The sequence below is a fragment of the Callithrix jacchus genome, chromosome 11, assembly GCF_049354715.1.
Source record: "Callithrix jacchus isolate 240 chromosome 11, calJac240_pri, whole genome shotgun sequence".
In the NCBI taxonomy this organism is placed as follows: Eukaryota; Metazoa; Chordata; class Mammalia; order Primates; family Cebidae; genus Callithrix; species Callithrix jacchus.
In genome coordinates, this window is record NC_133512.1 from 2,291,914 (window position 1) to 2,305,693 (window position 13,780).

The window sequence follows — 13,780 nt, forward strand, 5'->3', positions numbered from 1 at the left end:
CAATTGTAAGATATATAACGAAAAGGACCATACTTTACAGTTTGCTACTGTAACCACCTACCTTTGGAATTAGATTTGAAAGTGTTAAGTGGTTGATACAGGGAGTAATGAAGCAGTAAAAGTATTTTATAAAGCCAGTAGAACCGTATCTATGTGACATAAATGAAATCTTTAACTTTTAAAGTCAGGCTTAGCAGCAGTTCACGTAGCTTTGACTAGTAATTCTGTTACTAAGCATCTATGTTACAGAAATGAAATCTTTAACTTTTAAAGTCAGGGTTAGCGGCAGGTCACCTAGTTTTGTCTAGTAATTCTGTTACTAAGCATCTATGTTACAGAAATGAAATCTTTAACTTTTAAAGTCAGGCTTAGCGGCAGGTCACCTAGCTTTGACTAGTAATTCTGTTACTAAGCATCTATGTGACAGAAATGAAATCGTCAACTTTTAAAGTCAGGCTTAGCGGCAGGTCACCTAGCTTTGACTAGTAATTCTGTTACTAAGCATCTATGTGACAGAAATGAAATCGTCAACTTTTAAAGTCAGGCTTAGCGGCAGTTCACGTAGCTTTGTCTAGTAATTTTGTCACTGAGCAAATGTCCTTCACATTTTTTTCTCTCAGAACGATATCGCATTCAGAGTGAACAATTTGAAGATCTTTGGCTCATAACCAGTGAGCTTATTCTTCGCCTTCAAGAATATTTTGAAAAACAGGGAGTCAAAGATTTTGCATGTTCTTTTTCTGGATCTATGCCCCTTCAAGAATATTTCGAGTTGATTGATCGTCATTTTGAGGTATGTATAATGATAACCCATGTCATCTATAATCCTTAGATATATGAAAGAGAAACAGATGCTATAGAAGAATTCTGTGTACATGCCATCAGGCTGTATGCTTTTAGTTGTTATTCTTACGTGGATGTTGGATTTCGTGAATCCATTCCTGCCCACTTGCCCAGTTTGCGATCAATTACAGACATTCACAGAGTGGCTGCCTGGAGCTAACCATGTCGTCTGGCCCTGGAACAGAGCTGATTTAATTCTCCCACATGGAGACTTAACCCTTGACCCCAATAATCCGGTGTTAAAACTATTTGAGCTTATCAGCAGCCATTTTGCTAACTGATGCTAGCAGGCCATAAATGAGGTGTGATTATAAACGAAAGCGATTTTTCTTTTTCTTTTTTAACAAGCGTAACAGAACTTCTGCATCTGAATGAGGGTTAACACTTAAAATATTTCCCAGTATCTGGCACAGTGGGTGCTTAGTAAATACTGAATGATTAAAAGGTATATGAATAAATGAGATCTAACAGCTTTGTTGCTGTGAATATTTTGCATTTCTTCTTTGCAGGTGCCTTCAGAGCCTATGTTAGATTCTGTTGAGTACCTCAATAGTGACATGTCTTCATCCTTTGAAGATTGATTTGGGAATAGCCAAATGCTTGTGAATGGATTTGACAGTGACAGTCATTGTTTTTGAAAAGTCCTGTGTATTAAAATAAGTGGAGCATCAGACTCCACTTATATAGACTATAAACAGACTCTATAGACAATACAAAAGAGGAATTTTGAGAGAATTTCAAACATTATCGAAGTAAGCATTGGTTCTCAGGGGGACTACATTTCAGTTTAGGGGTGTGCATGTGTGTGTGTGCATATGTGTTTGTGTGTGTGAGGGAGAGAAGGAGAAAGAGAGAATTACTAGTCATAATTTGTCAGTCAACCACTGAACATTCTAATAGCACTGACTTTGAGCTGTGGAGACTTCTTTTAATGGAGTGTGAACATAAAGAGAAAATTTCAGGTGTACACAATCGAATTATGAATAATTATGTCATAATTTCTCATCTATGATGAGGATCTGTGATAATAATATTTTCTAGGGACTCATGCCTTTGATCAAATTGTAGCATGAAAATTGACAGTCTGTGAGAGTATGTTTAGGTATCATAACCGTTGAGAATCTTTGCAATTCTCTGGGATATATTTTAAGAAATTCTCGCTTCACTGTTGGAAACTGAATTCTAGTGATTTGTGAAAGAGTCCATAGAAAGACTACACTAATTACATATTTGTAATATTTGAAATAGAGAATATTAGCTACTATTGACTAATAATAGATTCTGTTGACTTACTGACTAATAAGTTTGACATACAAATTTCCCTTCATACTTTCTGGCTAGTAAGTAACTCCCTGGAGTTTCTACATCAGGGGCATGTCTTTTCTGAGGAAGACCTTGGAGAATTTGGTGAAGGACAGGCACTTCCGTTTGTTACACACATAAATTAAGGCGGGGCATGGTTATGCTTCCTTTGCTCCGTGTCCTCTTTCTCTGCTTTCAGCCCATAGTAATATTTTAAACTTTGAATGGAGATGGCTTTTGGAGTCCAGGTGTCCCTTGGAGTGTAAGCTTCATGAAGGCAGAAATTTTTGTCTGTTTCATTCATTGCTTTAATTTCTAGTGCCTGGACCAGGGTTTGGCTCTGGGATCAATAAATATTTGTTAAGCATTGAAATTCTGACATGTGAAGACATTTCGATCACTGCTGCTTGGTTACACATTCAAAGGAATGATTACTTGGTTGATAGTCTGAGTATTGAGAATATCTTTTTAATTTTTGGGTGTATCAAAAATTCAGGAAATAAATTATTATAGCAGTAAATTATACAATTAGAAGAATGAATGATTAGATTAATGTTCTTTTTAAAACTTCATTTAAAAATATTTTTATTACTTAATTATTGGTGTTTTTTTCCTCAAGAAAATATTGTTTGATTTAGTTAGCTACTGAGTTCTTCTAAAACTGGGATTTAAAAAAGGTTAAAATTCCAAGTTACTTTTATTCCACATGTAATTGCAGAATGCATGCACTGTAAGGGTAAGGAATTTGGGTTATTACTAGAAATGTAGACTGATACGTTTGACTTCTGAGTGTTTTGAGTATGATGTTTATTTCAGCTAGTTTATTACTGTTTTGTAAATTAGTGATTCTCATGACCCGATCTTAGAAGTGCTCCTTTACCCTGTGACTTTGACTAGCTTTTTTAAACAGTATTAACTTAAGTGAGACGGGTTACAGTGAAAAGTGTTGTTAATGATTCTAATTCCCCAGCTACTCAGTCTCTTCTTTGGTGTCCAGTTTCTTGTATATCTTTCTAGAAATATCCTATGCAGTCACAACTGTGCTGATATATAGGTTTCTATTGTTAAAATAAAAAATAATGAATGGTAGCACATTATACATGCTATTTGTATCATTTGGCTTTGTTTGCATTCATCATCTTTGGACAGCATTGCATATCAGCACCTAGTAGTCTTGCAGAGTAGTTTTCCCTCTTTAACTGATTCCTCTATTGATAGGAATTTTGATTATTAATAATGTCTTACTATGATAATAGATCAAACAATTGTATAACGAATATCCTTGTATATACATTACTTTCTGCAAGTATCTCTCTAGGATACATTTCCAGAAGTGAGATTGTTAGATCTAAGGCTATATGTTTAAGAGCTATCTGTATTACCTTTTATGTAAAACTTCGCCCATTTTTCTATTGTATTGTTGCTGATTTCCTACTGATTTCTATCGGGTTGTGGTTTTGGGCATGACTTTGTCTCTGTAGTTGTTGCTATTATTTTTTGCAGTTTGAGATTTGTCTTATTTTCTTTATAATTAAAAAAAATCATTTTGAAAAAATTTTTTAAGTTAATAATTCATCAAGGGTGTGTTTGTGTGTGTGCACATGTGGCTTTTAGCTTTGGACTTACACTAATAAAGGCCTTTCCTATACCAAGATTATTTTAAAAATTCTTATTTTTCTAATGCTTTTATTGTGTCTAAACTTTTAATCTCTGTGTTAATTTTGCTGTAAAGAATGGAAAAAGATTTCTATTTTTTCTCATGTAACCATTTATTGAAAACCACTTATTAAATGATTTGTTTTTCCTCCAATGATACTGGATAACCTTTACAAATTTTCCATTTGATCTGTTCCAGTGTATTATCTGTGAATTAGTGAGTCATGTACCAAATACTGCATTGTTTTAATTCCTTTAACTCTATAATACATTTACATTTTTTCATTACTCTTTTTATTATCATTGTGTATACTTTTTCTTTAAACATGTTTTTGGTGTCCATTGAATCTCAATTTAAGAAATTCTTCATTGCAGCTACGGATGAATGGTGAAAAATTAAAAGAACTCTTATCTGAGAGAGCTGTGCAGTTTCGGGCTATTCAACGCCGGCTCTTAACAAGATTCAAAGATAAAACCCCTGCCCCTCTTCAGCACCTGGACACCTTGTTAGATGGAACCTATAAGCAGGTCAGTATAATGTCAGTAACAGTTTTCTATTGCTGGCTATACTTCTATTTTGTCACCTTAGAGTCATGTACCAGAATATCAAGGTAAGTGCTTTAAGGAACTGTGAACAGTGCATAAGCTTTAGAGTAAAAAAACACCTGGGTTCAAAGTCAAACTGCTGCTTTCTAATGATATGACCTGGGGTAAATTATGTAAGTGCCATCAGTTTCTACACATTACCTCCCAAAGTAGTTGTGAGGGTTTTTAATCGTTTATGTAACTAGAACAATGCCAGGCATGTAATATGTGCTTGATAAATTCTAACTATTATGATAGTATCATTAGACAGTTCTTGGTACATCCCATAATTATTACCATAATTTTCTGATTGTTTTACCAAGCAAATGACTCAAACTTCTAGTGTTATGTCAGTTGATATTTTGAGATGGAATTCTTAAGCAGCGTTTTTCAAAGAGTTCTAGTTCAAAAGGTATTTTTTCTACTTGGCTCACCTTCCATTCATAGCTTATCATTTGCGTGGCTGGGGTGATCTGGCTGTCACTCCTAAGGCACTGCCTCTCCAAAAACTATTCAAAATTATTATCTCTAGCTTAAAAATTATTTTTTAAATTTTAAAATAATTTTTAAAAATCATGAGAAGGCGCTTTTTAGTTTATTGTCTTTGTATGATTATAATGAAGACTGAATGACGACATTGTGTATTCCTGTATTTCTTTACAATGTCACTCCCGTTTCAAAATCAGTGTTGCTGATGTGAACATTCTGTTGATTTTTCTAATTGAGTTTTTTCATTGAGATAATTCCATATTTCTGTGCAGTTGTAACGAATAATGCAGAGAGATCTCATGTCTTCTTTAACTGCTTTCTTCCAATGGTAACATTTTGCAAAACTGTGGTATAATCCCATAAGCAGTATATTGACACTGATGCAATCCCAAGGTGTTGTTCTGACTTGCTGACTCATTTATGTGTGTGTATGTATTCAGTTCTGTGCAATTTTATCATGTGTGTAGGTTCAGCATCTGTCACCACATTCTAGACACTGAACAGCTCCTTCACCCACAGGACTCCGTCATGGGGTCCTTTATCACCATATTTCTTCCCTACTCCCCTGCCCCACTCTGTTGATTTTGAAAGGACAAATCAGATTTTTTTTTTTTTTAGAATTAGTTTTCCTAGAGGACAGAAAAATAGCTTACTGTGTTTTTGTTCATAATACATTTGTTTCTTAAAATGTTCATGGTTATTTGGAAATTAGTAGCAATTTAAAGGACAGTCTATAGTAGCAGTGGAACATTGGAAGGAACATTGGGCTTGGAATTCAAATACCACAGTGTTGTTGCTTATTAGCTATGTGGCTTTTGGCGATTCCCTTACCCTCCTAGAACTTCTGTTTTGTTCCATGACATGGGATGACGACTCTGTTGTTGCAAAGATTATATTCCATAACATATGGAAATTACAACATTTGTTTCACAAGTATGGACTGCCAATTTTGTGTATGAGTTGGGCGCAGGTGTAATATATGACCCTTCAGTCAGTAGGCACCAATGCCCTGTCTGTTCCACACCTCTTTTCCTCTTTAGTACTTTCCTCGTTTGGTTTGTTTTCTATTTCCTTCCCTCTTTTCCTTTTTCTTCTCTGTCTCATTCTGAGGTCTACTGCCATACCTGCCTGCCATACCTGAGGCTGAAGGTCAATCTTGTCTTTAATGATGCTGCTTTATCTTTTTGTAGACACAGTGCTGGAAGGGCATTTAAAGGGTCTTGAAGAGGATGCTTGATTTAATGCTTTCCAGATTTCCTATATAGTAAGACTTTGTCTTTTATACATTTAAAGTGCAGAGGTTTTTATTTTTTCTGCTTAGCCTCAGGGTTCAGGTTTTCCATGATTTGTAATTTTACAGACAAGATGATCAAAACCATGGGTTTTCACTTGAATGTATATTGTTATGTCCCATTCTTTTTAGATTAACAAAAAGAATGAATGAGCGTTTGAAGGAAAAATGAGTACTGTAAGGATTTTGACTTAGTTTTTATGTACCTTGCCATTCAATTTTATTATATATGTATCTGTAACAAATTAGGGTGAGGCATTGATTGTTCAATAATTTTCTTGAGTAGAATAAAATTTGTTTTAATTCCTTTTAGTTAATTTTTAATGACATACTTAACAAATGTATATAATTTCCCAAAGAAAATTATAACGTTATGCATAATGCTGAATTTCCCATCTTGGTTTCTTATCATCTGCTCAGAAATGTAATCATTCTTACTGTTTTTGTTTCTTTCCGCACCCTTCTTTTTGGCACATAGAAATGAAATATTGTTTCATCAGGCAGACAACAACAACAACAAAGCTCCATAAAGAGCATAATACTACATGTGCTAATCTAGCTCTCTTTTCCCTTTTTCTTCTAAAGTATGCACTGAAATTCTTTGCATATTAATGCATAGATGTACCTCTCTATTTGTATTGGTTACATAATAGTTTATGATATGGACAGTCTGTAGTATGGACAACCACAGTTTATTAAAGGACACATCTTAATAATAGTTTTAATGTTGAGTCTAACATTGAGAAAAATCTTTTTGACAACTCTCCTGGGACTGAACGAGCACACCACATACCTCCTTATCACACAGCCTCTGCTTAGTGTTTTTCTCATCTCTATGCTTTGCCTGGGTAGGGAGCAGGATTCGCCTGATGGGTGAGCCGAGCTCATGAAACAACAAGCCATGTAGGGCCCATTCCCACCCCTGTGGCGTGACTCCGTTACATGGCTGTTACTAGGTTTTTAAAGTGTTTTCTTTTTTTTAATGTACTACTTTAAAATTAGATCTGCTACCTGTTTGCAGGTCTTTTTGTTCCTCCTGTGATGGGATCTTTCAGTTTTTCAGCAAAGTGTTTGTTCTTCATGATACATGCATACACACAGGACACATATACCAGCATGCCCATACGTATACACTGCCTCACAGATACATTGTTCTTCATGAGACACGCATACCCACAGGACACATATACCAGCATGCCCATACGTATACACTGCCTCACAGATACGTTGTTTTTCATGAGACACGCATACACACATGTACACATATACCAGCATGCCCATACGTATACACTGCCTCACAGATACGTTGTTCTTCATGAGACACGCATACACACAGGACACATATACCAGCATGCCCATACGTATACACTGCCTCACAGATACGTTGTTCTTCATGATACACGCATACACACATGTACACATATACCAGCATGCCCATACGTATACACTGCCTCACAGATACGTTGTTCTTCATGAGACACGCATACACACATGCACACATATACCAGCATGCCCACACGTATACACTGCCTCACAGATACGTTGTTCTTCATGAGACACGCATACACACAGGACACATATACCAGCATGCCCATACATATACACTGCCTCGCAGATACGTTGTTTTTCATGAGACACGCATACACACATGTACACATATACCAGCATGCCCATACGTATACACTGCCTCACAGATACGTTGTTCTTCATGAGACACGCATACACACATGCACACATATACCAGCATGCCCACACGTATACACTGCCTCACAGATACGTTGTTCTTCATGAGACATGCATGCACACATGCACACATCTACCAGCATGCCCACATGTATACACTGCCTCACAGATACGTTGTTCTTCATGAGACACGCATACACACAGGACACATATACCAGCATGCCCACACATATACACTGCCTCACAGATACGTTGTTCTTCATGAGACATGCATACACACAGGACACATATACCAGCATGCCCATACGTATACACTGCCTCACAGATACGTTGTTTTTCATGAGACACGCATACACACAGGACACATATACCAGCATGCCCATATGTATACACTGCCTCACAGATACGTTGTTCTTCATGATACACGCATACACACATGCACACATATACCAGCATGCCCACATGTATACACTGCCTCACAGATACGTGTTCTTCATGAGACATGCATACGCACATGCACACATATACCAGCATGCCCATACGTATACACTGCCTCACAGATACGTTGTTTTTCATGAGACATGCATACCCACAGGACACATATACCAGCATGCCCACACATATACACTGCCTCACAGATACGTTGTTTTTCATGAGACACACATACACACATGCACACATATACCAGCATGCCCACACGTATACACTGCCTCACAGATACGTTGTTTTTCATGAGACACACATACACACATGTACACATCTACCAGCATGCCCACACATATACACTGCCTCACAGATACGTTGTATCAGATTGTAGCTCAACCAATAGTGTATGAAAACGCCTGCTTTCCTAGGCATTATTACTTATTTTCATCTTTACAATTTTAACTGAAACATTAATTTGATTTACTTCTTGCCTCTTTCCTTGCTTACCAGAGAGGCTGCATGTTTTTCATATGGTAACTGGCCATTTGTATTTCTTTTTTTCTTTTTTTTTTTTCGTTTTGAGACAAAGTCTAGCTCTTGTCCCCCAGACTGGAGTGCAATGGTGTGATCTTGGTTCACTGCAACCTCTGCCTCCCAGGTTCATGCGATTCTCCTGCCTCAGCCTCTCAAGTAGCTGGGATTACAGGTGCCCACCATCGCACCAAGCTAATTTTTGTATTTTTAGTAGAGACAAGGTTTCACCCTGTTTGTCAGGCTGGTCTTGAACTCTTGACCTTAGGTGATCCACCCACCTTGGCCTCCCAAAGTACTGTTGGGATTACAGGCGTGAGCCAGCGTACCCAGCCTGTATTTCTTTTTTTATGACTTACATATGTTCACCTTTTGTCTAATATTCTATCACGTGCATCTTTTTCTTACCATTTTATGTATATTAAGACTCATATTCTTTGATCATACTTTTGTCATGCATGAAAATACTTTGCACCTATTTACATATGTAATTTCTCATACATAAAAATGTTTTACCAATGTGTCATTTGCCTGTTATTTTTTATTCATAATATATTTTTGACACTTGAAGTTTAAAAACATTTGCATAATAAAATCTGTCCATCGTTTTCCTTTAGGTTTCTCTGCCTAGGAAATCCTTCCCTATGTATGCCAAGAGTATATGAGTATCAATTTATAAACTATTGTAACATTCTATGCTGTCATTCCTTAAATATACTTTTTTGTCTCCCTGTGGAATTTATTATGGAATTTGGTAGGAAGCTAATCTCCTTTCTGAAAATGGTGAGCTCATTATCTCAGCCCCTGCTTATTGCATGTTCCATTCTTCTACTGAGCCTAAAATGCTACCTGCATCATTTAATAGTTTTATTGTATAGCAAACCATCCCAAACCTTAGCGGCTCAAAACAACAATAATTTATTATATATTGTTCATGAATCTCTGGATTAGCTTGGCAGTTCTGTTGGTTTGGGTCGTGCTTGGCTGATGTTGACTGGGCTCACTTGTGTGTCTCTGGTCAGCTGGTAGCTCAGCTCAGGACTGGATGGCGAGGATTTTCTTTTCATGTATTTGGCAGATGGCTTACAATTAGCTGAAATAATTAGGCCACATGACTCTCATGACCCAGCAGGCTAGGCTGGGCTTATTCACTGGTTACTATATGTCTGAAAATTATGTATTTTTTTATAATCCACCCTCCTTTTAACATATATTAAATTAGCAAACTATTTTAAATGAACACTTCTTGTTGAAACGTTTCTAACCCTTGAATTTAGGTTTTCTATACTTAAAGATGTCTTTTCTTCTATACTTTTGACATTTAAACTTAAAGGTTTGTTATCATTAAAATCTTATTCACTCATAAGCAGTTGTGGTCTATGGACTCTGAAGATAATTTATCTTAAAATTAATTCGTTTTGTCAAGAGTTGTTTAAAGCAAACAGAGCAGGCTGGATGTGGTAGCTCATGCTTGTAATCCTGATACTTTGGGAGGCTGAGGCAGAAAGATCCTTTGAGCCCAGGAGTTCGAGATCCCTATCAGCAATGTAGGGAGACCCAGTCTCTACATCAAATTTAAAAATTAGCTGAGTGTGGTGGTGCTCACCTGTGGTCCCAGCTACTCGGGAGGCTGAGGTGGGAGGATTGCTTTAGCCCTGGAGGTTGGGGCTGCAACGAGCTGTGATGCACCTCTGCATTCTTGCCTAAGCAATAGTTGAAGACTGTGTCTCAAAACAAACAAACAAATAAAAAATAAGGAAATAAATAAAAAATAATGTAAAGAGAGCACCAGTGCTGTTTTTAGGCGATTAAAACTGTCAGACTATTTGTCCATGTGCTTAGTTATGGTCAGTTCTTTCAAGGATAGAATCTATTACCCAGTTTTTTTTTAATAGGTCTTCGTCTTAGCTTTGTCCAGGACTGGCTTCATGGGCACGTGACCTGCACAATCACACAGAGCCCTGTTTTTGGTTTAATGATCTGTAGTAGCCATATTGAAATTCTTAATAGTTTTAGAATAAGGGGCCCTGTATTTTTATTTTGCTCTGGGCACCTCAAATAATGTATCTGGCCCTGGCCCTGTTAAGATACTAACAACCTTCTGACTGGCCCTGGCCCTGTTAAGATACTAATAACCTTCTGATGAGTAGAACAAGACACCTGGAAGTTCAAACACAGAGCAAAGTTCAAATATGGAACAGCCTTATTACCCCTACCCCCAAATCACTCGCAGCCCTCTCCAGAGATGAAGAAAAGGGGATGCAGTGGACATCAGTGGTTGCGCTTCTGGATGGCTCAAGGGCTTCTTTTTGTGACAAACATCTTGGTTAGCTGGCAATGAGGCAACCATTCGTGAAGGGATATCTCATTTAGGACCATCATCCTGCAGTTAGCCGTCTCTTGGCCTATGATGGGCAGCAGCCTCTTAGGGTATTTCTAACAGGTGGGTCACTGGCTTCAAGATGCATCATTAATAATTTTGAGTTTTGATGCAAAAGCCAACCACTTCCCTCCCTATTTTCAAATGCGGGTTATTTCCTGAATCCTGTATAGGAAGCTTCAAAGTCACATTCCCATCTTATTTGTGCTAGCATCCCTTTCCTACACAGTGTCTACTACTGCATCATACTCCACTGGGAGCATACAACAAGCATCCTTACTGAGGCCAGCCTAAGGTTGAAGCAAGGAGAGGGGACCTGGGACTATCACTCTGGGAAAAGCATAGTATGATTCTCACAAGGGAAGGATTTGGCCTCTAGTGAATAAAGATTTTTCAGTTGCCCACCACAGTTTCCGTAACTGTGTTGTATTTATGCAGCCATAAAAAAGAACAAGATTATGTCCTTTCAGAGACAAGGATGGAGTTGGAGGCCATTATCTTTAGCAAACTAACATAGGAACAGAAAATCCAATACTACATATTCTTGCTTATAAGCGAGAGCTAAATGATGAGAACACAGGGACACATAGAGGGGAACAGCACCCGCTGAGGTCTATTGGAGGGTGGAGGGTAGGAGGAGGGAGATTATCAGGAAAAGTAACTAATGGATACTAGGCCCAATAAGTGTGTGGTGAAATAATCTGGCATCAAACCCCCATGACACGAGTTTACCTATGTAACAAACCTGCACATGTGCCCCCGAACTTAAAATACAAGTTAAAACAAGCAAAATTTTGGGAAAAATGTCATCCTTTTTGAAAGACTTTTCAGCTTGACTTCCAGCTTTGGAGGGCTAATGTTGAAAGAGTGTAACCATGTTGGGAATGTCTTCTTTTCAGTACAGAGAAACCTAAGTTTCCTCATTCATAAAATTGGAATGCCGCCTTCTCAATCACCTGAATGTATTTTTGGAGGACTTAAGAAAGAAAGTAGGAGAAAAGAAAGGAAATTCTTATTTGTCGGGTGTCTGCTGAGTCTGATGTAAATTTTGTTTATTACTTCATTTAATACTTAGAATCATCGTGTGAGGGCGGCATTACTGTTTATAGAGGAAGAAACTGAAAGTGCATAGGGTTACAGAACTTGCTCGGTGTTACCCAAACTTTAAGCATTATATTCCAAAGTCCGTGCTTTAGAATGTCATGTGGCAATTTACTCTAGTCATTGCCAGGTGGGACATAGACAGCCTTGGTTTTCTGTAGCAAAATTATGGCCAGGGTAAAGAAAAAGGAGATGTGTGCAAACTGTTTGTACATGTTCATACATGTGTCTGTGTATCCATAATTGTCTAATAGTTATTGTAGTCACACCTATTAGAAATGTAACAGAATCTTTTCGAGAGTTCCCTCAAGTCTGAAATTATATCTGAAACTTAAGCATCAGAGGACTTTTTTTTTGTGTGTGTGACTGTTGATTTCACTTATACCAAAGTTCAGTTTCTTTGCCTTCAAATGCTAATGCTTACTGGCAGAAAAGCTTTGCCAGATAAATTCTCTCTTGTATTATGAAATCTTCACATAAATTTGTTAGTCAAAGCAAGACTGATAGAGTGAATGGAAATGGGAGAAATTAGACTTACCCCATGACTTGGCTTATGTTTTGATGCTATTATATGTGCTAGGGTTTTTCTCCTCACTTTAACACTAACCTTCTGTTGTAGCAGAGGGAAAATGTTTACTGATCTAAAGCTGGTGTCAGATGACATATGTGTGATGTAATGACTGATAGTCATTAATGTTTTGGAGAGGGAGTCCGCTAATTTTTCTCTTCTACAAAACAGAGGCTGTATTAGGCATAATTTTCAATGGAGATCCTGTGGTTTGGAGTTTGCTATTTGTTACTTTTTCTGTACTTAAAACTTCTTTTACTCTGTTTATTTGTATAGTATTGATATATAAAAATCATTTTAAGTCACGCAGAAGTCTAAGAGCTTTTTGGTTCATGGCTTTGTAAATGAGCATGATTTTGGCTGATAACACAGAGGAATATATAATGAAACCATTCAGAGGCCCACTTTCCTCACTGTCATGGACAAGTAAAAATAATATGCTGAGAGACTGAGACGGAGTTTTCATGGATGTGGTGATGTTGCTGGGCTTCTTTTTCATATAACCACTTAGGAGCTAAAAGGAAATTCGTCCTCGGAAGGTAATAGAGTAAACAAGTGAGAAAGGACGAGGACACAGAAATTTGCAATCATATGTTTGTGGATGAATGAGGGTGTTAAGTAAAAACAAAACAAAACAAAAAAACTGAGATGTTACTGAAAAAATGGAATTTGTTCATTTTCACCCCATAATTTTACTCTTGAATACTGAGGCAAGGAAATAGTTCACAAAGAAAAATAATACATTCATCAAGATGTTCATTTATGATTAATTACCTTTGCAAGGAATTGTAACCAGCTTTCTAGTTGGAAAGTGATTAGGTTTATCATGGTACTACTATTTGATATGATGTTATTTCATAACATTTTTGTGCTTCATTATTTTCAAAATTAGAAGGATATAAAACATTTTATATAACTGAAAAAG

The 13,780-nt window shown here is 37.1% G+C and overlaps 1 protein-coding gene across 44 annotated transcripts in view; it reads left to right on the forward strand.

Annotated features, from left to right (window-relative positions):
• BBS9 (Bardet-Biedl syndrome 9) overlaps positions 1-13,780 on the forward strand; it is a 749,186-nt gene that overhangs the window by 268,474 nt on the left and 466,932 nt on the right. For all 44 annotated transcript variants that reach the window (XR_013523801.1, XM_078342175.1, XM_054236977.2 and 41 more), the window contains 2 exons: positions 621-793; positions 4,177-4,329. Coding sequence is in view for 43 of the 44 variants with exons in the window: in XM_078342175.1 (XP_078198301.1) it covers positions 621-793; positions 4,177-4,329 (326 nt within the window). In the remaining variant the exon portion in view is untranslated. The remainder of the gene's footprint in view (positions 1-620; positions 794-4,176; positions 4,330-13,780) is intronic.